This window comes from Gymnogyps californianus, chromosome 1, assembly GCF_018139145.2.
Source record: "Gymnogyps californianus isolate 813 chromosome 1, ASM1813914v2, whole genome shotgun sequence".
NCBI classification, from domain to species: domain Eukaryota; kingdom Metazoa; phylum Chordata; class Aves; order Accipitriformes; family Cathartidae; genus Gymnogyps; species Gymnogyps californianus.
In genome coordinates this window covers 138,916,463-138,940,189 of record NC_059471.1, presented here as the reverse complement: position 1 = coordinate 138,940,189, position 23,727 = coordinate 138,916,463, and the positions used below count along the sequence as shown (strand labels likewise).

Below are 23,727 nucleotides of genomic sequence, written 5' to 3'. Positions count from 1 at the left end.
CTCGGAGGAAAAGACCCTTATGCACACAGATGGCTGGTTTTAACTTAAATGGAAAAAGCAGCTTTTATTGTTAATGTTAAAAAAAAGGTAGTAAATCCCAAAGGATTGCACAAAATGGATATCCCAAAATTCAGAAACCATGCTTCTTCCTCAGGAAGTCAAGGATTTTACTCCGCATATTCCTTTGGGAATTATTATCCTAATTTGACACAAAATGATAAATTCTTACTCTTTTAATTATTGAGGCTTATAGATCTGCCATCTGTGTTATCCACCAAGGCTTTTCCACCCTCTAGTAGCTGTGCAAAGCATGGCAGTTCAGCTCATTTTGGGGTGCTTTTTATTCTGATACAGTGTTTTTCTCTGACTGGAAATCTTGCTGAAATACCGCTCTTCTGGAGAAATCCTGATCAAAGAATTTATTCCATTTGACCTGTGAGGATAACTAACCAACACAGACTGTAACTGCAACTGCGTTGGCCTCTGAGCCCCTTGATTCATATGGTTTCATTCAGCTTGTGGTTTCCAGTCCCATGCCTCCCACTCGAAAACATTTTTGCCTTCGCAACTATAAGCTGCAGTGAGTCAAGTGTATAAGAACACTGTACATATTTCCTACCTGAAGCTCATGAAAGTTTTCCATTCTACAAAGGAAAAAAAACCCTATGCATACTTACACAAGGATGTGTTCATACCGCTTCAAATGTCAGTAGCAAACAGGAGTTAAGACTTTCCCTTGGGCTGAGGTACATGGCAGCCAGTGAGTTTGCCTCTGCCAGCTGAGCTGTGGTGTCTGTGCATCCATCTCAGCTGGACATCCAAGCAAATCTTTTTATCTACATGTGTGAAGAACACACTTAGGAAGTTACTGAAACTCCTTCAATGCATAGAAGTAATTAGCCATTAAATGGAATCACAGAATGAATCATAGAATGGTTTGGGTCGGAAGGGACATTTAAAGATCACCTAGTCCAACCCCCCTGCCATGGGCAGGGACATCTTTCACTAGATCAGGTTGCTCAAAGCCCCAGCCAACTGGACCTTGAACACTTCCAATGATGGGGCATCCACACTTCTCTGGGCAACCTCTTCCAGTGTCTCACCACCCTCATCGTAAAAAATGTCTTCCTTATGTCCAATCTAAATCTACCCTCTTTCCGTTTAAAACCATTGTCTCTTGTGCTGTCACTACAGGCCTTGTTAAAAAGTCTCTCTCCGTCTTTCTTACAAGCCCCCTCTATATATTGAAAGGCCACAATAAGGTCACCCCAGAACCTTCTCTTCCCCGGGCTGAACAACCCCAACTCTCTCAGCCTTCCTTCACAGGAGAGATGTTCCAGCCCTCTAACCAGTTTTGTGGCCCTCCTCTGGACCCGCTCCAACAGGTCCGTGTCTTTCCTGTGCTGAGGACCCCAGAGCTGGGCGCAGTACTCCAGGTGGGGTCTCACCAGAGCAGAGTAGAGGGGCAGAATCACCTCCCTCGACCTGCTGGCCACAGCAGTGCAATGTAAATATGCAGAAGTATGCACAAAAGGAGTATACAGTTGCAGGTAACACAAGCACCTGAAACAGTTCAGTAACATCAGGAAAATACTTTTCTGTGGGTGGGCGATTTGTGGCAGCACTAGTCTGGTACAATATGCACATCCCCAGATGTGTATAGTGATGTTCTGGTTTGCCAGAACCACAAAACTGCTGAGGGAATAAATTCACCCGTCGCGTGAAGGATCTGTATGCCACTTGATTTCCATGCAGGCCTATAAGGTTTGCACTGGCCCTTCCCAAGCTGAATTTCACCTGAGCCTGAGGCTTTGCCCACACTTGGAGTGAGCCCGAGTTCAACACAGGGCTGAGGTGTCATGGGCCCACAGAGCCATAAATAATTCACCCTTATGCCACTTCATTCCTAAAAACTGAATCTCCTGTGCGGGTTCCTTCACCTTACTCTGTTTTATGGCAAAACTGGCTTTCAGAAGGATTTGGATTATTGTCCACACTTGGAAGGAGCCCTGAGTTCAACACAGGGCGTAGCTGCTCCACCGCAGGCTCCTAGACTTGTCAAGGGTATGGTCAGTTGTGTCACGATGTTGCGCTGAAGGAGGTACACCAGTGGCTGGTTTCGACTAACTCGACGCCTTAAGACAGTCTTTGGTTTTATTAGATATTGGGCTTTATGCTGCACAGTTGATGCCAAAGGCTACCAGTCCAACAATATTTCAAGTGTGAAAAAACTTTCCAGAGACAGCTGTATATGATTTTTTTAGTCTACGCCTATCTCATATTTCACTATTAATCCAGAAACTTAAAGACTTTGTGGTTTGGTTTTTTTCTTATAGAAAATAAAGGGATTAAGAAAAACTTGCTTAGAGGGATTTTTGGCTCAATGGCTCTCAGGCAAACTCTACTTACTGTCTTATTGAAAAGGCTGGGAGAAAAGAGGACGATACTCAAATCCTGCCATGTTATGCTGACTTCCAGGCTCTGGAACATATCCTTGGCACTCAGGGCAGATCACAGCCTACAGCATCCTGAACCAAACTGATTTAAGGACAGGGTAGTGGGAGACTGGAAAGAGTGTCTTTGCCTTATACCACCTGAACTGTGCTGAGCTGCCAGTCAGGAACTAGACTAGAAGTGACTGTAAATAACAAGAAAAATAAAAGGACATGGATTTTCGTCACTCAGTGTATCAAAATGAATACAGTCCAGAATTACTTTTCTACTGACAGCCTCACGGCACATCTGATGATCTAGAGAGTGCCTGGGAGCCACCAGAGCATGCTGCTTCATCGGGGAAAGGGAGTCGGGAGCTGAGGGTGACAGCAAGCAGCCCAGAGCAGCATCCTCATGGGCATGGGGCAACCCCACGGTACATGTGCAAGGCAAGCAGAGCAGGTTCCGTGATCCTAACCGAGCGCAGCCAGGAGTCCCGCGATTCCCAGAGAAGTCTGCAGTGAGGAGGCAGGTATGAGGCAAAGCCAGCGGGTCAGGGTCAGGGTCTGGATCGGCAGGCATGTGGCCAGGCACAGGCAGAGCTGCAGGACCCAGGGTGAGGGCCTGGGCTGAGATGCAACCCCTGAGCAAAGCGGGGAGGCTCCTGGCAAGGCCTCCCACCATGGCTCTTTCTGTGGCATCCAGTCCAGTGTCACCCAACTGCACCACGTCAGAGCTGGCCTGGAGCACCAGTGCCGAGCCCCATGGAGGAGTGGGGGAAGCCAGAGGGTTAAAAGAGGGGGACAGCAGTACCTCTTTGGCCACAAACCTCACCCTGCCCCCCCCCCCCCCCTCCACTGCAATACACACTAAGAAGAGGAGACAAAACTCTTTTGGAAAAAGCTGCATCATCTGGTAACTTAAAATAAAAAATATTTTCTATCTAAACCAAGTGAGCAAGGGTAGCAGCACTGCTCAGAAACAAACCTTAACACCCAGTGTAGTTTTGTGCAATCTCCCTTTCCACATTTCATTTCTGATTTTGCACAGTTACATGTGCCAGGAATGAAACACAGCCGTCTTTCAGTTCCTTCATCTTCTCTAAAGCTCAGACTCTGTTTTACACACACAAGCATCAACTTGGTAATGTCAGGCAGAAGAGCCAAGGACCTTTACGCCTTGTCGGTCGCACTATTTTCCAGCGGTGCCATCATCGGAATCGCATCTCATCCCGGCCTGGCGGGGACACGGGATGCTGAATTTCACCGTTGATGTATTTAAGGGCACTTGTCCCAAGCCGTGGAAGCGGTTTCTGCCCGGCCGACCCGAGCGGGCAGTACGGGGGCCGTCGCCGCCGGGTGTCGCTGCCCGACGCCTTTTCCCTGCCCGCACCGCCGCGGCCCCTGCAGGACCGGGGGAGCTGCCCGCACCCCCCCCCGCCGCAAGCCCGCTGGCGTCAACAGCCCCCGCCTTCACCTTCCCAGGGGCAGCGCTTCTAGATGCGCTGCTGCCCAGGGCACCCCGCCTCAGCTGTAATCATTTCCACCCTGTAAGGCGGGTCTGGTGTTCCCCGCTGCTGCGAGCCTCCCATCCCTCCGATGCGCCAGAGCCGAGCAGTCGGAGAGCCCCTAGTCTGCGGGGCAGCAGCCTTTTGTATCAAAAAAGACGCGGGTATTTGCTAGCAGATGATGCGCTGACCCACCTGGAGTCGGTCCCCGCTGTGCCCAGCTTGTGCAGGCACCTGAGGGCCCCTGGCACTGCCAAAAGCTCCTTCAGTTCATGACTCTGTTCTGAAGTTTGGCTGGTGACTGGGGTAGATGCGTCTGCCTTGTTTGATGGGTCTCTGGTTTTTTTCTGTCCTACCCTTCTTTGGTGGAAGGAGCCAGCTGCTAGATTTCACAGTCAGAAAAAGCTCCTTTAGGTAGAATGACCTGGTCATGTTATCCTCTGCCGTTTCAAACTTGCAAGGCAAGAACTAATTAAATACTGAAATTGCTTTAGATCTTTTCAACGCAGAATGGACAAATGCTTAAGTTGTTTCTGGTGGGGAAAAAACCAAAACCCAAGCTTTGCCATCTCTCAAAACAGGTTTTTTCCTCTTTGATTTATTTTTCCCTCCTGGAAACAACTAGTTTCTCTAACCAGAGATTGCAAGCTCTTCCCAGTTTTTGAGGGGAATCTTCTTACACTTTTGGCTCAATACATATAGTAAAAATCAATCCTCACAGGCATTCTGAAAGTCAGTGGAACCAATGGATTTATTTTTGTGTCCTTTTACAGACTGTGCAAATCAAAGGTTGGGATATCAAGGATTTTAGGCTGGAAAGTAAGTAGAAACAAAACTGAAACTAGCTTGTAACTGACCTTAATTTGCCCAAGGTGAGAAATGAAAAATCCCCTTAAAGCAGCTTATCCCCTTCGGAAAACTGCATGAGTCAACATCAAGTGTTTGTCTGGGTTGGGTTAGTTAAAGGTAAATGAGAGTTAAAAAAGGGCTGGAGGATTTACATAGGATAGATGGCAACAGAAAAGGTAAGAAACCTGAGAAGATAATATAAGGGTTTTCCAGGAAATTAAAATCCATAATACCAAATCCATAATACAAGCAAGACAGAGAACCTAGTTTGGGTCTTAACATGAGAAACATCATGAAGGGACTGAGAACCGAATGAGAAACCAAATGTGAACCTCCTGTAAAGCAGGGAATTATACTGCCATTATTCAGAATGTTTGCTCTTCTATCCACTTTCAGGAAAGGCTATTAAAATAAATCTTCCTTGGCAGACAAAGCAGTGGGAGGAAAATAGAGAAGGACAATGAAGCAAAAATAATTAAAGCACATTAAAAATATATTGTATTGTATTGTATTGTATCTATGAGAGTTTCCCTTTTACATCCATCTTGCCTCCTCTGGGACTCTTCCCTGTTCTGTTTGTTTGAAAAAGCTACTGCCAAAATGAAAAAAGGAGTCCTGGTCAGAGCGAGCCTTCCCTTACACTCACATCTGCCCAGGCTGGCTGTAACACACTTAGAAATACCCCCGTCCCTAATATTGCTCCGTAATGGACAAAGTCAGGTCCCTCCACCCAGAGATTTTAGGAACTCAGAGCTCCAGCCAAGGCAGAAAACTGGCTACGGCTTTTCCTGTGTGCAGTCAGGGCTGACAATTTGCGAACACGGACTGCCACACTCTTTCCTAAATATCACCAGGGATTAAAAAGAATCCAGGTATTTTGATTTCTCAGCAGTTTGAAATGATGACCAGAATGGCTACTCTCAAGGGTATAGGGATATTCCTATATCCCTATATATGGTGGAAAACAGCAGAAACTGATGGAAGCGACGGATTGGGTGAGTAGCTGTATGTCGGAGAAGGTCATTGCTCCATGGGTAGTGATGCTGCCTCAACCAAATCAAATCAAATCAAATCAAATCAAATCAAATCAAATCAAATCAAATCAAGGCTTGGCTTTGCCAGTATATTTCAAAAGTTATGCAGGGCTATACATCCAGCTCTGGTTATAAGGTCAACACAAGTGCCGAGTGGAAAATGGCCAACTTTTCCCTGTTTTGTCATGATATAACACAGAACAAAAATGCAATCATTTCTATAGAAATAGAATAGATAAAGTGGAGCAGAGTTGACGTTAGTTTGTTTTTTCTCAGTCCTCTCACTTTCTGACTGGTGCTATAAAATACAAAATTGCACTTTTAAAGGGGTGGTTGTTTAGGGCTTTTTTCATGCTTCGAGCAGGCTACCCTTCCCTTTTCTGGGCCTCAAATACCACTTTCCCCCCCCCCCCTTAGTATTGGAGAAAGTATATTCTGCATTGGGGTACAGCATATGTTTGAAAAGAAAATGAAAATTGAAGTTTTTGCAGTCCAGGGAATGACAGATCGTTAATAATCCCTAATATGCAGGCTTTCCATCTGCTATTATTGCTCTCAGGTCAGTTGGCCCTAGGAAAGCAAGAAGGAAACGGAAAGCTTCAGTGAACACGAACAAAAAAGCTTCTATAAGCCTGCAACATATAAGTGAACTCCAAGCCGCTATTCCCTGGAAATGCAAAAGTTGGCTCTGCTTATATTTCTGTTTCTACTAGTAAATTCCTCCCTTCACAGGAAAGGCACCAGACAGACCTTTTCCGTGCAACGGTCTCAGACGAAGGCGCAGCCTCAAGTGCTTTTGTTCCTGAGAAGGGATCTCCTCCCAGTCAGAAACCCCCTCTGTACCTCCTAAAACTGTTTCTCTGCCAAAGATAAAGGCAACCCTTCTGCCTCTTCGGCTGTTTCATGTGCATCAGGCCCCTCCTAGCTTGCAACTTTGTGTACAGGCCTATTTTGAAAATGGAAGACCACTGGCATGGTGAAAATCCCTTTTAAAATGGATGTGTGCTTCTGACTCGACTAACTTGGGGTTAGTTATATGGGTAATGAAATCACGATTTTGGTCCACGAGTTACAAGAGCAATACCATGTCGCTGTTGCAAGTATTTTACTGATCTTATCTAATTAATGTTTAACATGATTTGGGAAAAAAAAAATGCAACGACATATGAAAAAGCATAGACTAGTTTACAGTTGTTGATAGAAGAAGAGGTATAACTGTTTTCAAAACACTTAAAAAACCCTTCCTGTATCAAAATGATTATTTGATTCGACCTGTACCATGGAGAAGAAGAGGGTCTGGAAGAAAAAAAAAAAAGATAGTGTTTGGCAAGAAGCCCCAAAGAGCTATAGACTTTTTTCCCCTTGCCTAGCGCTCTGCTGAGAACAAGTCACGTGCGGGATGGGCCGGCCCTACCCTTTCTGCTTTTTATAAGCAAGCTGACACGTTTGAACATTGTTCTCATAAGGAAGTACACGGGGCACTTTTTTTTATTGCAAGTGCAGCGCCCTTCTTAGTGAAAGCTTATGAACACATGTTTTGATGAAAGACTGAAAATATTAAATAAAAGAAGTTAACTTCAGGTTTCTGAAGGGAAGTGCTGTGCTTGCAAGGCTGGCTCTAACAAAGCAAGTCTAGCCACTGGAAGAGGAGGAGAAAGAATTGAGATCAGCAGGCACCCAGGGTTGCTGGTGCAATAGACCTGGAAGGTAATAAAACCCCTTTTCTTCTCTGAATTTGGTTTCTCTTGTATGATGTTTGGCTGTATATAATCCAGCATGAGACTCTCTGAATCTTATTTGTATATGGATTAAATGGCTATATTTATCATCATTAATTTAGGTACCAGACAATGTACTTTCAGGTTTAGCTGTGGTGTCAAAAAGGGAGGGAACTGCCCTGGGACTTTTGGAGCTGCCATACAAGCTTTGCTGCTGTTGGCTGTATGCTTTTGAAAGACGGGATTGACATATCTAGCCAAGGAGAGCAAAGTCCTTTTCTGCCAACCACACTACAGTTAGTTGTGGAAAGTTGAATTTAAAATTTGGGACTACCCCAGCGTATTAATGTAGACTTAAATCCTCACCACGTGGTTCTTGCAGGTCGGCCCAGTTCAAGCTAGGTCACCTCTTGCTGGTGAGATGCCTTCATTTACAACTGAAAGAAACTCTAATCCAAGCAAGTAAATGGTGGAGGTGATTCAGCAGGTGACATGCTCCCCTGAAATTATCAGTAACCGGATCTGTTCTTCCCTTTTTGCTCCCAGATCTTTGCTGCACAGTGTCAGCCGATTTAGTCTACTGGAGGTCATAAATACGTGCCTTACCATTTCTGCTGGTGTTGAAAGCCAAGTAGTGCATCACTTCTCTTCTAGAGGCTGAGTCTTTGGCAACCTCTCAGCTTGGAATATGGGAAATACTTCTGGACAGCCACAGACTAGCACAACTTCTCTTCTGAAAGACATGCATCAGCGTAGACCTTTTTATATAGCATGCGTTATATCTGTTGCACAATAGTGCTCATGAAAAATCTGTTGCCACTAGGTATGTTTTCCTTGGCATCCTAGTGTAACTCTACCTTCACTAACTATGTTGTGTCCTATTTAGTTAAGATTAAATAAGGGGCACATAATCCTTCAGCTTGCAAGTTATTGCTTTCCATCCTAGAGGCAACTGTATTATGGTATCATGTGGAGAGGTCCTTTCTGGTGGGCTTGTGTGTAAAACCAGCTTTCCACAGCATCTGTACAGTTTAAAACGGTTCAGCCTCTCTTGCAGAGACAATACCTATCCGTTAAGGGTTATATGAGAATGACTGACGCAATATATACAAAATATTTCTTCAGCAAAGTGTGTTGCTTACATACTAACGAATTCTGGAGACCTGTGATGGTTCTGCTTTTCTCCACAAGAACTATCAGTGAGTTAGGGTCATCCACCCAGAGAAAAGGATCTAGCTTGAAGAGCTGGGAGAGGAATCCTGGCCTTTGCTTCCCTTTGCACGGGAGTCTCCACTACCACGAACTGAAGGGAAAGACCCGCACCTGGGATGAGTTAGTAAGGTAAACAGCGGTGCTTTTATTGTTAGCACCTTTCTCTAGGATTGCCTCAAAAATAGTGTGTTTTATTTAGAACTGGCATCCCAGGCAAGCAGTCACATTTCTGTCTCTGCTGGTTGAGAGAGAGGCACCAGAGCAGACCTGAACAGTTTGGACTAACAATCCAAGGATTGTTAGTTAGGATGAGAGGAAATGGCCTCAGGTTGTGCCAGGGGAGGTTTAGATTGGATATTAGGAAAAATTTCTTCACTGAAAGGGTTATCAAGCATTGGAGCAGGCTGCCCGGGGAAGTGGTTGAGTCACCATCCCTGGAGGTATTTAAAAGACGTGTAGATGTGGTGCTTAGGGACACGTTTTAGTGGTGGCCCTGGCAGTGTTACGCTTATGGTTGGACTCAATAATCTTAAAGGTCTTTTCCAACCTAAATTATTCTATGATTCTATGATGATTCTATGATCATTTTCTGGGGGCCTCTTTCACTTCTCCTTTCTGCTTTGTCCATTCAGCCTTTCAGGGCAGGCACTGCCTCTTGCTGCAGAGCCATCTTCAGCTACCTGTGCCTCCCTAGGGTTTGCTAGCGGTGGTGAGAGTGTATGTGATGGGGAATCGAGCCAAACAGCAGGGTCAGCACTGACATTGCCTCTGCTCGGTCAAAGTCCCTAAGCCTTTTGGATGTAAATCCCAGGGCTGTCCATGAGGCAGGGAGATGAACCTTCCCGTGGAAGAAATAGTGGAAGAGCTTGTCTGTGCTCTGTGGGTGCCTGAGGAGGAAGGACAGGAGGCACGCCAGCAGGGTTAGGAGGAGAGGAGGGGCTGGGAAAGCATCAGTGCAGCACCCAAGTTTGGGCTCAAGCGGACTCTGTGGTGAGCATGGGCCAAGAGGACTTGTAGAGTTAGCCACCATGGTGGTTTGCAGCCATACATGCAACTATATATTAATAATTAACACCAATACAACAACTGTTGGGAAATGGCATAGCCAGGACACCACTTGACCCAGTTTGCCAAACACAGGCCTATAGCTGGACGCCCTCCAAATCAACAGTTATTTCATCTGTACTTGATCCTCCAGGCTACACTTCCTCCTAACAAAGATTAAACAGTCACGTTGCTAATTTATCTCTTTTTTATGGTTTTCTTTCTGTATCCCGCCCACTCAGCCTCGTATAATAAACTTCTCAAGCTTTTAGTTAACTATCATTGCAATTGGCCCAGGGTGGTGTTACAGTGCTACAAGTTGGGGGGTATTTTTGTGGACTTGTGCAAGTTTAGCCAGTATTGGCCCTCAGAGACTCCACAGGAAAGCAGGTTTTGTTGGTCGTGCTGCTCACAGAAGCCTGTCTGTGTTTTTGCCAAATTTCTCCATCCTGGCAGATAATTCTTGAAGCAGGTGGAGGGTTGTAGCTAAATGTACCACTATGAGCGTTGGCAGTTCAGTTTCCATTTTCTGGGAAATGGCATGTGGATGTGACATTTGGCAATGGGAGGAAAAGGTCTGGAGGAGAGTAGAGAGGGAGGGGGTAACGCTGCTCCCTCAGAGCCTGCAAGCTCCAGAAGATAAATAATTTAGACCAGAGTTTTTAAGTAGACAGAATGAGATCGTGCCGCTACTCTCCATAATCTGATCCTCCGAGTTTCTTTTAATCATCCTCGGAAATAATATGCAGATTCGGGTTTTAGCAGGACTTCCAAGTACCTGTCAAACCAAATCAATGCTTGCATTAAAAAATCTTCTTTATAGAAACTAATTTCTGAGAGTTCGTTCGTGCAAAGCGAGTGCTGCTTCTGCAAAAGGCCTGGCTCATCTCTGGCCCACACCAGACAGGATATTGGAAAAATAACATGGATATAGCATGAAGAAGTAAGTCTAAAGAGAGACAAAAGTCACCAATTAAGATTTCAAACTTTAAAATGAACTGAAAAACAAGTTAGCTACTGGCAGTCTCCTTTATAAACTCTTGCCAGCATGTGGTGATATCTCCTTTTCTTGCTATCTGTAAGTAGTGGCATAAATGAGCTATAAACTGTGACTCCTTGTTCTCTTTTTATGCTCCTCTGGCCTTGTTGTATACACAGGGGTAAGATTTCTTACCGAGACGTCAGTGCTCAAAAAAGTCCCAGCAAGGAAGCTCCTATACCACGTTTTTACCAACACAATTTGTTTCATTTCTCGGAGGTTCCGCATCAGAGAGGTGCAGGCTTAGCTGTACAGCTGCATCTGATGTGCAAGTGCTTATTTGATGTTACGTACTAGCAAGCTGTAATAATACCCTACCTCCTGCTATCGGTCTGCACTTAGCCTCATTTAGGAGACCAACCTTTCAACTCTTATTTGATTTTTATCTGTACAGCCACCTTGGGTAAGACTGTTCTCAATGTGTAAGTAATAGCCCAGTGTACAGGGCTGTAAGGGTTTTTTAATGCTACTACTGGTAATTCCTCTTGCTGTTTGGGAATGAATTTTTATATATTTTATATATTTATATATTTTATATAATTACTTTATATTTTTATGTATATATTATATATATAATTTTTATATAATTTATTATATTTATATTTATATAAATTATATATATATTATATATAGTTATATATATAGTTTATCTATTTTTAGATTGTTATTTATATTTTTATATTAGTGAAAAATGAGTATATATGAATGTTACACAAATTATTTTAGATCTATAAAGAGTACCTATGGTGGGGAAGGCTATGCTGTTTTAAATAGCATTGGTGTCTGATCTGAAGGTTGAAGTTAGATCTTTTCAAGGAGGAACTTGAGTTTGAATAAAGTATTAAATAATGAAAAAGAATGGCATAGCCTTTAAAATTTTTTCTCCATTTCTGGACAAACTTCAAAATGAAATAAATGCTTGGTCTGGTTTCCAGGGCAAAGGGAAGTGCCTGTTCCTGGGCTCATTGACTAGCTGAAGGGATTTGCAGTAGCCCTGCTTTTTGTGTAGTGGAGACACTGGGAAGTGCAGTGCAGCTTAAAACACTCTTTAAGCTGCTCTGGTTTGCAGTGGAAGATGGGCTCAGACAATCACAGGGCAGGGAAAAGGTCTTACCTTTGCTCCCCTGTATCCCGAGGGTGGTATGCACATCAGCGCTCCCTTCCTAGACACAGCAACGAAGAAGCAGCAGCCACGTGCCTGCCTTGCACCATTTCAGTTCTCCTTTGTTTTTTCTGTATTTCTAGCTCCCACTTCTTTTTCTGCACTTGGTTTGTTTCTTGTAACTGCCTCTTGCAGGCTTTTTCCTGCTGGGCTTTCAGTTTCTCTTGCAAGTTCATTAAAGCTGCCTGCACAAACACTGTGAGAAGACACCAAGCTCCTGCTGACCCTTTGAACATCTCAAGGCAGCAACTAGCAAGAGAAGGGGAACTTGCACCCTCTCCCCCAGCCTCCAAACTGCCCCGGCCGTGTCCAGCAAACAGGAAGTCACCTTGGCATGACCTTGTGAGCAAGAGGTCTCAGTGCAGTACTGGGTCCCTCACAGGACAGGGCTTCTGCTGAAGCCCAGGAGGCTCTTCGAAGCCAGTGTAGTCACTTGTACCTTGGATGCCAGTGGGATAAATTCTCATGCAAGCACAGCAAGATGTTTTGCCACGTGAAGTTAAGTATAGATTTCTAAACATTAAATTGCAGCACACTGCTAGCAGAAAACTGAGCAAGCCGACACCCAGGCTAGCACTGGGAAGAAAATTTCAGAGAGGCTGTTGCCCTGTGTTTCAGACAGGCTATTGGAGGCTTGGGATGGTGGTGTGTCAATAGCTTAACTTGAGCACGACTGGGAAATTACTTTTTTGGCTCATTCATGGAGTGACTTAACATCGCAGATCCCTGAGAGATAAGTAAGTAATCTTTCCTTTCTCTACCAATGGATGTGCTGGGGGCTTTTCCCCATTTTTTCCCCCTTCCCCCTATCCCACTGTTCCCATTCTCATTTCTTTAGTGACTGTCTGAAAGTGAAAGTGGAAGCCAGTGATATCCCAGAGCAGCATCTGGAACAGTCCTTTCTCTTGAGGGAAAAATAGAGGCTCTAAAATGGGATGCAGGCTGTGAGCTGCATAGATGCATTTAGCAGTGCAAGGTTAGATGAACTGTTGTGTTGGACCTACAATATGACACTCCCAGGTTTCTTCCTCCTCATTCCTTTCCCTTTCTTCTTTACCTTCCTCCTCTCCTTCCTCTTCCACTTTTCTTTCCTCATCCCCTTCTCCTTCCCTGGCAAGGACATGCTGAACTAAGAGTACACGTAAGCCATGGGTTTGGAGTTTGTCTAATTTCTGATGCTCATACATTTGGTAAGGGGAGTTCTGGGGTTTTATATGTTCCTTTTTTTCCTTCTATTGTCTCAACAACACCACCAAAAACCAATTCAGCGTCGTGGAAGTAAAAGTGGCTTATCTAAGTTTTGTTATATTGGTTGCTTTCTGCAGCTAAGGGCAAAACAGCACAGAGTGCCACAAACCTTTTTTTAAACTTAAAAGGCTACAAATGTAAAACTTAACCAAAATGAAGTTAAAATCTTACATTAAAAGTAGTATTGAAAACAAAGTGACAAATCAGATGAGCTTTGTTTCTTTCCATAACTTGCTGGGGCAGGGAAATCTTTTTTAACTAATCAGTCACTTCCAACTTTTTTATTAACCCCTTTTAAGTGTGTCAGTCCTAACACCACTTATATCCAGAAGACAAATGGTATCCTTTATACCTGAGTAGCGAAATGAGATGCATGTGAGGTGAGGTGTCTGTTCCAAATAGACGTGTTCAGAAGTTTAAGGCCAGACTTTTGCTAAAGGTGAGTCAGTACCCTCCTGTGGATTTTCATGGGACTGGGATGGTTTACACCAGACGACGATCTGGTGCTTCATACATACATATATGACTTATCTCACCCTCATACCTAGGAAACAGAAAGTTTTAGGGTGACTAACAGATCGATCGTAACACAACAACTTGTAGTTTTCTGGCGTTTGAAGGAAGCAGCTAGTAACTTCAGACCTCTGCGCAGTAAAGACGGATGATCTGCAATTAAAGTGCAGCCTGGCAATCTCCCTGCCTCTGAGCCTTGCCTCCCAGCGCCTGTGAAGAGACAGGATACCCAGCTCCCTTCATACACCATTGCACCCCCATTGCTGTGCCTGGAGACCTCTGCAGAATAAGGCTGCGCTAGAAAGCTGCCTTCTACAGAACAGCTGCCCTGTTTTTGTGAATTAGGAGGAACGGCTTGCTCTTATCCCAATGGCAGAAGTTAAAAATACATGGGGAGCAAGGCACCCCGTTCCCACTGACTCTCTTTCGGATTCAGGGGGTGTGTGGTGTGTGTTTAACTCCCAAATGTGAGTCTTCATGCTTAGGATTTAAACATTCTCTTGGATACATATCAGCAATAGCGTTACATTCAAAGCAGTGAATAGCTGAATGATATTCCAGATAGGAAGAAATTAGCTTAGATTTGTTTCTGTCAGGCTGAGGGCATAGTGTGAGTGAATTTGGTACTTGTTTAGGAGAGGGCAGTGGGGACAGAAGCCTCCTATTTCAGCTTGTCAGCAAGAGAGACCCCAGTGACAGGTTCTGGATATGTGCATAGTTTTGTTTGACTTTGCATGGGTCATTGAACAGAAGCGTTGCAGAGAGTCTGCTGTCGGTGGTCAGGGCTGCCTGCTCAAACAGCTGAAGCCTCACCTGGGCTCTGCAGAAGACACCTTTTTGGGAATAAGAATAGCACAGCAACTAGGTTGCTGCAGCACAGCTGATCACTCCCGTTTCTTCCTCTTGTTGCTCTGGCTTCCGGGAGGCTGGGTGGCAAATGGGTCTAGTGCTAAGCAAAGATTTAAGAGTGTTTCATGCTGTGGCTTGATGAGCTACAATGTGTAGGGAAGCAGGAAGATGGCAAAATGCATGTGTGTGCTGTGGGATTGGTATGTTTACTTGGACAAATTTATTTGCCACCACACCATCCATTGCATGCAGTCAAACACACGAGATTGTTGACTCAGGTCCCCTAAAGTGAAGGGACAGTTGAGAACATTATGATAGTGAAATATCATAATTTTTCCTAATGTTTGGGCTAGTTCTTATTTGCTTTCCTACCTAGAGCACTCAGGGCCCAAATTTGTCAAAGCTTCCTCTGAAAGCACATTCTCATGTATTTAGATGCTTGCTCGTTTGAGCCACAGTACAGGCTTTTCCTTTGCAGTGTGTATTGGGTTTGCGTGGCAAGGTTTTGGTAGCGGGGGGGCTACAGGGGTGGCTTCTGTGAGAAGCTGCTAGAAGCTTCCCCTATGTCCGATAAAGTTAATGCCAGCGGGTTACAAGACGGACCCGCCGCTGGCCAAGGCCGAGCCAATCAGCAACAGTGGTAGCGCCTCTGTGATAACATATTTAAGAAAGGGAAAAAAAGTTACAGGGGAGTTGCAGTTGCAGCCAGAGAGAGCGGAGTGAGAAGATGTGAGAGAAACAACTCCGCAGACACCAAGGTCAGTGAAGAAGGAGGGAGAGGAGGTGCTCCAGGCGCCAGAGCAGAGATTCCCCTGCAGCCCGTGGTGAAGACCATGGTGAGGCAGGCTGTCCCCCTGCAGCCCATGGAGGTCCACGGTGGAGCAGATATCCACCTGCAGCCCATGGAGGACCCCACGCCGGAGCAGGGGGATGCCTGAAGGAGGCTGTGACCCCGTGGGAAGCCCGCGCTGGAGCAGGCTCCTGGCAGGACCTGCGGACCCGTGGCCCCGTGGAGAGAGGAGCCCACGCTGGAGCAGGTTTGCTGGCAGGGCTTGTGACCCCGCGGGGGACCCACGCTGGAGCAGTCTGTTCCTGAAGGACTGCACCCTGTGGATGGGACCCATGCTGGAGCAGTTTGTGAAGAACTGTAGCCCATGGGAAGGACTCACGTTGGAGAAGTTTGTGAAGGACTGTCTCCCGTGGGTGGGACCCCACGCTGGAGCAGGGGAAGAGTGCGAGGAGTCCTCCCCCTGAGGAGGAAGGAGCGGCAGAAACAACGTGTGATGAACTGACCCAAACCCCCATTCCCCGTCCCCCTGCGCCGCTCAGGGGGGGAGGAGGTAGAGAAAATCAGGAGTGAAGTTGAGCCTGGGAAGAAGGGAGGGGTGGGGGGAAGGTGTTTTAAGATTTAGTTTTATTTCTCATTATCCTGCTCTAATTTGATTAGCAATAAATTAAACTAATTTTTCCCCAAGTCGAGTCTGTTTTGCCCGTGACGGTAATTGGTGAAGTGATCTCCCTGTCCTTATCTCGACCCTACGAGCCTTTCGTTTTATTTCCTTCCCCCTGTCCAGCTGAGGAGGGGGAGTGATAGAGCGGCTTTGGTGGGCACCTGGCATCTGGCCAGGGTCAACCCGCTACACAGTGCTTTGATGAATTGTTTTTCTTTCCATCCCAAGAATTAGTTATTACTGTTATGGGCTTTCCTCTTTTCATGCACTGCACCCCAACCATTGAATACTCCTTGAATTTCCTCATCTTTCCTGTCTAAGCCACCAAACGCAGTTAAAAGCAATGTATCAGATCCCTTGTTCCCATTCTTTGATGGCCTTGATTGCCAGCTGAGGTATTTCACAGTAACCAAATTCTCTTTCTAGAAAACAGTGCTTCTCTGGCTCCTGGGTACTGCCATATTCTTCACATCACTGAGGTTTATAAGGTGCTTGGTGAAAGGCTCGGTAGAAATGTCAAGTACTGGTTGGTATTCATGAAAAACAGGCTGTTCCCTAAGCCATTAAAACTACGAATATGTTCTTGCAGGAACCAAGATGTCTTCGCCAAATGATGTCAGTATGGAAGAAATACCGCTGGAAGATGATGAGCGAGACAGCATAGAATACAAGATCCTAATGGCCTATGCCCAGCGGCGGCTGTCTGTCAGTAAATATGGGAAACTTCTGAAAAATGAGGCTAACGTGCAGAAATCATTGTCCTTAACAAGGAGAAAAGTAAAGACTGACCATCAAAGGGATAAAAATGGACCAAACCAAATAGTTCGTCAGGGTGGCATGGTGCAAGTGCAGGGCAAAAAGCAATCGAAAAGAACATACTTGCCAGGATACTGTCTACCTTTTCTCTGCGGCAGAGCAGAGCAGGAAAAGTCCCCAACGCTGTCATTGCACCAACATTGCGCAGCACGTTTCTCCATTTCTGAGGCACAATCGGACAGCCTTCAAGAAGGGAATTCTCAGCGTCAGACAAGTATGTCTTAGTTCTTTCCTTTTGCTGTTTGTCTTTAAATCTCTCTCTAAATAGCTTAAATGGCTGGTGGCCTGTGGAAAGGCAGGAGGAGGAAGGTGATTTCTTTTACTTTTTGGTCACCTCTTATGCTAGCTCTATTGATTTCCAATTAGGAGGGCAGATTGCCAGATCTTCAGTAGTGCTTGCACACGCAAGATTCATGCTTGTGACTGGCTTTTCTGTTTTCCATCGTATGGTGGTAAGTATCGTATAATTGCACATGTTGGTTTTTTTTCCGAGCAATTGCACAGGTTGGGTTTTTCCTGAGCATTGGCTTTTTCTTTTTCATACCTGGTTAGAAAGAAAACATAAAACACTGGTCAGACTGAAGACCTCCACACTGAAATCAAGGAAGAGAATTTGTTTGAAGGCCTGCTCAAGGAGCTTTATCATGTGATAAATATTCCACACTAAAGACAGAAGTGCTAGATTCTGCTTGAAACTCTGGTGCCAAGCAGTTGGCAGTGACCAGCCTCAAGCACAGAGCAGCCCGTGTCTCTGGGCCACCTCTCATAACCCCACCATATATCTTAAATGGAAACAGTCTTCCAGAGTTATCTAAGTCTCCTTTACACGTTGCTATTTATTATATTAAGTCTGAACCTGCCCTCCCATGTGTTGGCAGAAGAGGCGGAGGTGGCTGTAATCCATCCGACATCCAGGGATCCCATCTACATAAACGTCTTGTACCCCAGCCCCCAAAGCCAGCCCCGCATCAGGTGCTGCACTGCGGGCAATGAGATTTTACCTTTTCTGCTCCGGATAATAACTACTACCTTAACTTCTCATACAAGACTCAGAGAGGAGGATGAGGTATCCCCATTAAGTTGCCATATACAGTATATGATAGGTTGCCATATTGTTTTCATACACATAAGGCAAGAGGTTGTTTGTTTAATTTGTCCCAGTTTGATATTGTTGGTGTCACAGCAATTGCTCTCCCCTTTCACTGCATTTAAAGATATTTCTAAAAATTATCCATCACTGACTTCTCCAGCCTAATGCCCCATCCCTGATCAGTTTAACTGTCCTGGGCCAGCTCCTACCCACCAAGCCCATAACTCTCCCTGCTGCCAAATCCAGCTCTGTCTCTCAAGAAAGGGTCCCTGCCTCAGCCCAGTGCCTTTTGCTAGGGGGAAATAACTATAACTTTCCATTGTTTGGTTGCCAGGGACATATGTCTGCATCCAGATATCTGGTTTTATGTCCATTTTATTTTCACATTGCCAAGGAAAGTGCTCGAGAGCTTGGGTGCAATCGCTTGATGGCCCTGCCAATACATCACCATGTTCCCTGCAGCATGGGTGGCAGCACGGCCTCGAGGTAAAACCTCCCCGTGCTGGGTGTTAACCTCCCTGGGGATCCTGCTTGGCTTCAAATCTGGGCTTTACCTGCCCTTCAGCAGATTGCTGGACCAATTCCTAGAACATTTATTATTATTATTTATCACTTATACTGCTGGCAGCTGCACCGCAAGCTTGGCCAGGCCATTCTGGAGCAAAGGGGGTGCTTTTGGGGATTACCCATCTAAATCGAAGGCCTGTTCAATTTAAAACCAGTTGCCTAGTCTTAGGTTTCCAAAGTCAGGAATAGCCCAATTCCCTTCCTAGAAGTTTAGCAGCTCCCTGACAAGCTCTGCAGGCAGACGAGGGGATGGAAATATCTTGGGGTTTATTCACTAGCCTTGAAATGCAGTTTTTATTGTCTGCATTAACCCCTGCTGCCCTCACAATAAACTCTGCTCGTGAATTGTACACATTATGGGTGAGGCTGCTGCTGAGCTTGTCTCAACGTCTGCTAGTCACACAGGAGCTGGCACTTGGCAGTGGTGGTGGGGAGATCAAGTTTTGCATCTGAAGCTCTGTGAGGCGAATTGTAAGGAAGAGCACCTTTTAGATGAAACAAACCTTGCAACAGCTCCTCCTGCTCTCTTTGCTGTAGCAGGATCCCCGTTGGAGTCCTCTGAGCAATGCCTTCAGCTGGTGAAGGTCCTGAACAGGGTCATTACCCAAGGTGGATAAAGCCAGTCTGGTTGCTGAGTTCTCCGAATATTCATGTGTGCTTAATACAACAGTGTCAAGGACACAAGAAGCTTTTGTGCTAGAGGTGCCTCTGAAGTGAAGTCTGCTCCTCCTTTGCTCAAGATTAGCCTGTGAGAACAAGGAAACAGCATTCAAATACACCATCTTTTCTGAATCTGGACCTATAGATGAACTAATAATGGGCAATACAACTAAGATCTAAGATTCACAGTCCTAAGGAGCAGTACTCTCACGTTTCTTAATACATGGTGTGCTTCTGGCTTGCAATGATGTATGCTAGTGAGCAACACTCACACTTGCTTCTGTATGGTCTCTGTATAGCTAGTTGCTGCTTAGATACTCGAGAGGGATTGTACCGCGTTACTTGTCTCTCTAAATTATTACCAGCTGATCTCAAGCAACAGCAAAGCCCCAGCATGGGGAAAGGTATCTCTTGGTATCCTCTGGGCATGTAGATGAGTAAATCACTGAATTATTTCCTGGAAAGATTAGTTGCCTTCTTTATTTCCCGCCCTTCTTCCCCATCAGGTGAAACAGCAGACGTCAACCACATTGCAGACAAACTTGCCAAGCTTGTTACTTCCAGATCCCAGGAATCTCCTTCAGATGTTTCATTCAAGATAATGTGTCATGCCCCATGCCGGGAACAAGACGATAGCGATCCTACTGAAGGAAATGAGGGTGAGGAACATGGTAAGGGTGAAGAATTTCATGCTCACAGGCAGTACGTCAGGTTGGGATTGCACACTGAGGCGTTTTGTCTAGACATGGTGAAGCACTTGGGACTTCTGCCGTAAGATGCTGTGAAGAAGGAAGTTTGCTCTGCTGGTTCTTGCTTTGTTGCCCACATTCCAGGGACTGGTCTTGCAGTCCTCTAACAAGTCCTGCCTACTACTGCAATTAAAGGGAGCATCCTTAAAAATCCAAGGAGGTGTGACATGAGAAAAGGAGGATGAAGGCAGTGACCTAAGGTGACAGCGCAGTGGTAGGAGTGGCTGGGCTGGGTGCAGCGTAATACACTGGGGCTCTAAGGCCAAAGACCAGTCATTGGGGCAATAATGTCTCGGTCAATCCCTCTTCAGTGACAGGACAACACTGCTCAACAATCTCTGTTAAAAGTCTGAACTGCTTGTCTTCCATGATGTCTGCAGAGATTTAGTTTTAATGCAAGCTTTCTAGGGATTTCTGGTTACAAGAGGGGTCCTGCCGTACTTGCATTTTCTTTAATCCAGCAAACCCAGAGTTTGTCCTAATGAGCTGCAGAAGGTGTAATTGGTAATGATGAGGGGATTTTTTTTCCCTAATTTTTTTCCCTTAAGTCCATTTTCATGGGCTTCTGCTAGCTGCTCTTTTGTTCTGGCTTGTTATCAGACATACCTCAAAGCCCAAAGGGCTGGCAGTGGGATGTTAAAGCCCCTGCTCTTTCCCAGATTCTTAACTGGAGCAAAACATTGGGCAGATGGAGAAATAGCATTGCTTACTCCATGCAGACTAGAACAGTGAGCTTCAGCTTAAAGCCTGGATACACAACTCTCTGAATTTGCCACAAACTAGCAGCTGTTTTCATGATTAAGTGACACAGAGGCTTTTGCCATAGTTTGCTATCTGGATCCTACTAGAAGGCTGTGATATTTATGTTATTCTTTTCTTTAACAGATGAAGAAAAGATAATACAAACAATAGTTTCACTGTTAAGACAATCAGGGGACCAACTAGAAGAAAAGGTAACTCCTCCTGTTTTCAGGAGCTACACAGGCTAGAGCGTGAGAGAGAGATTACACTTCTCTTGGGAGTGAATGTTTTGTAACCTAGCGCTCTCTGTCTCCATCCTGAACTTCTCTTTCCACATTTAGGGCTTTCTGAAACCTTCACCATTCATCCTGAAATCTTTCTTCAGACTGGAGGACTAGCAGGGATCTCTGTTGGGGTGTGGGAGGAAGGCAACAAAAATGTTGCGCATTTCCAAGAGGAGTCACTTGCCTCATTCGCGTTGAGTTTTGTGGGATGCTGAGCACTCGACTGACTCTGAGAAACGCTTGTTCTTGCATTAAATTTGGCATACAAGTTGTTCCCAGAGGAGGGAGAGAAACTCTGCAGTTTTGAGAGCCGCTGTACAGAAATAAATCTTCTGAGTGCATTTTGAAAGCCCTGCCCAAAAACTATAGAAGAACCCCGGCTTGAGTCCATTAGTTGGAGTGGATGTTTTCTCTGTTAAAAATATAGGTACTTGTTCCCTTTACTCACTTCTTTAGCTGCCCCTTCTGCTCTATAAAGGTATACTCCCACATGGAGGACATGCTCAGCTCCTGCAGCAGAGAGGTACTCAGATACAGTAGGAAGCTTCACAAAGACCGTGACTGAGCAAAAGGAGCTTAGCATGGCAGCTGTTGCCAGCACTTCTCCTTGCCTTTACTGTCACCTTCCCACTGCTCTTGTATTCCCATGTATCCTCACCTGCAGTTCTCAATATCAGTGTCATACTTGTTTTGCTTTCTCTCTCTCTGCTTCTCTCATTCAAATGCAAAAAAACTGAAGATTTTTTTTGAGAAAAAATAGAGCCACCTCCAGAGCCTGAAGGAGCAGCTTTGCAGCAAGGCGTGGGGTTTGTGTGTCATCTCTTGCATTCATCACCACAATTAGACTATATTGCACGTATTACCTAGAGATGCTCTCCTTTCCCAATGAGATGGGGAAAGCAATTCCAACAAAAGTGGCTGAATTTAACCAATCCTTATTCTTATTTTCAGATCAAAAAGGACAGGGTTTTCTATCAGCATTTTAAAGACATGCTGTCCTACACCTTCTTCAAGAGGATCACTGATTTGTTCCTGGAGGATGTCTCAGCAGATTCAACAAGTAAACCAGGAGACCAAGTACAATGCACGAAAGTTGCCTTTACAATGGAAGTTGCCACCAGACTTACCGCTGTGGACAACCATCCTATGAACCTGGTCTTGGGCTTCGGATCAAAGTACCTCAAAGAACACTTCAAGCCGTGGATTCAGGACCAAGGTGGCTGGGTATGCATTTTGCCTTCCTCGACTTGTGCATAGCCTAAGGCACCTTGAAGCAGCACACTTTCACAGAACTGACATGGGCCAGATGCAAACCAAACCAAACTGCAAATTCTTTAACACAGCGTGTACTCCAGCTGTGGAATTACTTGCTATGAGACATCTTCTATGCTGCAAGTTTTTTATTTACATAGGTCCAAAAATCAATAGGAGACATTCATGGAGGGTTGTTAAGTATAAAACACCATTCCTGGCACAGACAGTCTCTCCACCACAAATAGCTGAAGGCTGAGAGAAACAGCAGGAAACTTCATGCTTGACCTAATCCTATACTTCTCCCTAGAATTGTGCTGTTCGCAGGTTCTGGGGACAGCATAATAGTTCAGCAGTTCATATACTCTGCCCTTATGATGTGGTATGCTTCCACTATCCCTGTACACAAAGGCATCTGTTTATCTTCATATCCCTCTTTCAAAGTCAGTTGTGCAAGGTGCTCTTTTGCTTGCAGTGGTGCTGAGCTGCTGCCCTCCATAGCTCATTTACCTGCATTTGCTGGGAGGCACTTGTATCTGAGATCGTAGTCCTTTTGTGCTTTATGAAATGACTGGAAACATTCAGCAGCTGTACAGCCTGTGTCCATTGGAATAGATAGCATGTGAGGTCAGGAAATCCTACTGGCAAACCTACTGGCTGACCTCAGCAGAGCTGAAATTAGGATGAGGGTCCTTATTGCTTTTATAATTGTAAGTTTTCTTTCTATGTTACAGGAGAAGGCTTTGACTTCACTGGATCAGGAAGAAGTAGAGTAATCATGACCGAATTAATTCTTCAGGGTGCAGGAGCCTTCAATTAAGGAACATGCAGGGTCTTACCACAATCCAATGCCAGAATTATTAGTGGCCATGTATTTTTATTTTTTCCATGGAAGGTTAGAGTGGTGCATGGCTAACTCTGACGGGTACAATTGCACTTTCTTAAAGTTCGGTATTGATGTAGAAGTGTCCTTCAGTGGATATGAAGGCACCTTCAACTCCCCTGGATCGTTCAGCCCCACAGATAGTGATTTTAGGTACCTTTCTGAGTAGAGATGCTTGCCACTACTCCTATGGATGGATGTTAAAGTGCAAACTGGAGGAAAATATCAAAGTGTGCAATAAAGAACCACTGGACTGTGATCAACCATCAACCAAGTGAGACAAGTGCTGCCAGCTTTGTGCGGTTCATAGTGGTACCGTCTGTTATCAATTCCACAGTCCCTTGTTAGAAGACATACCTACACACTGCTATCGGTTTCCTCTCCCGCCCCCCCCGCCCTTCTCTGATTAGATTCTCCAAAGTATTGATGCCATTTTATACTTCTGAAAGGGACTGAGTAAGGTTAATGAGGGCTTTTTACTCCAGTGCCTTCCCCATTCCCCCAAGAAAATAGACTTGTGCGTCTACCTACAGATGCTTTTAATTTGAGTTCTTCTGTTTTAAACGCCTTCAAAGCATAGCGCAATAGATGTTGACTTTTACAGCATTATTTTGTCCATTAACATGA

The 23,727-nt window shown here is 45.2% G+C and overlaps 1 protein-coding gene across 1 annotated transcript; it reads left to right on the top strand.

The window, feature by feature from the left end:
* The first annotated feature begins 16,656 nt into the window (after positions 1 to 16,656).
* BCL2L14 (BCL2 like 14) lies at positions 16,657 to 22,993 on the top strand. Its single transcript, XM_050915436.1, has 5 exons — positions 16,657 to 17,089; positions 19,699 to 19,863; positions 20,827 to 20,894; positions 21,918 to 22,190; positions 22,952 to 22,993. Exons 1-5 carry the CDS (start codon positions 16,657 to 16,659, stop codon positions 22,991 to 22,993), a joined length of 981 nt encoding a protein of 326 aa, XP_050771393.1.
* The last annotated feature ends 734 nt before the right edge of the window (positions 22,994 to 23,727 follow it).

Excerpts from the sequence above, each read along its gene's own strand:
- BCL2L14 (XM_050915436.1), top strand. The coding sequence starts at position 16,657 with ATGTCTTCGCCAAATGATGTCAGTATGGAAGAAATACCGCTGGAAGAT. Across the intron at positions 17,090-19,698 it reads GAATTCTCAGCGTCAGACAA|GTGAAACAGCAGACGTCAAC; the intron begins GTATGTCTTAGT and ends CTTCCCCATCAG. Across the intron at positions 20,895-21,917 it reads GGGACCAACTAGAAGAAAAG|ATCAAAAAGGACAGGGTTTT; the intron begins GTAACTCCTCCT and ends TCTTATTTTCAG.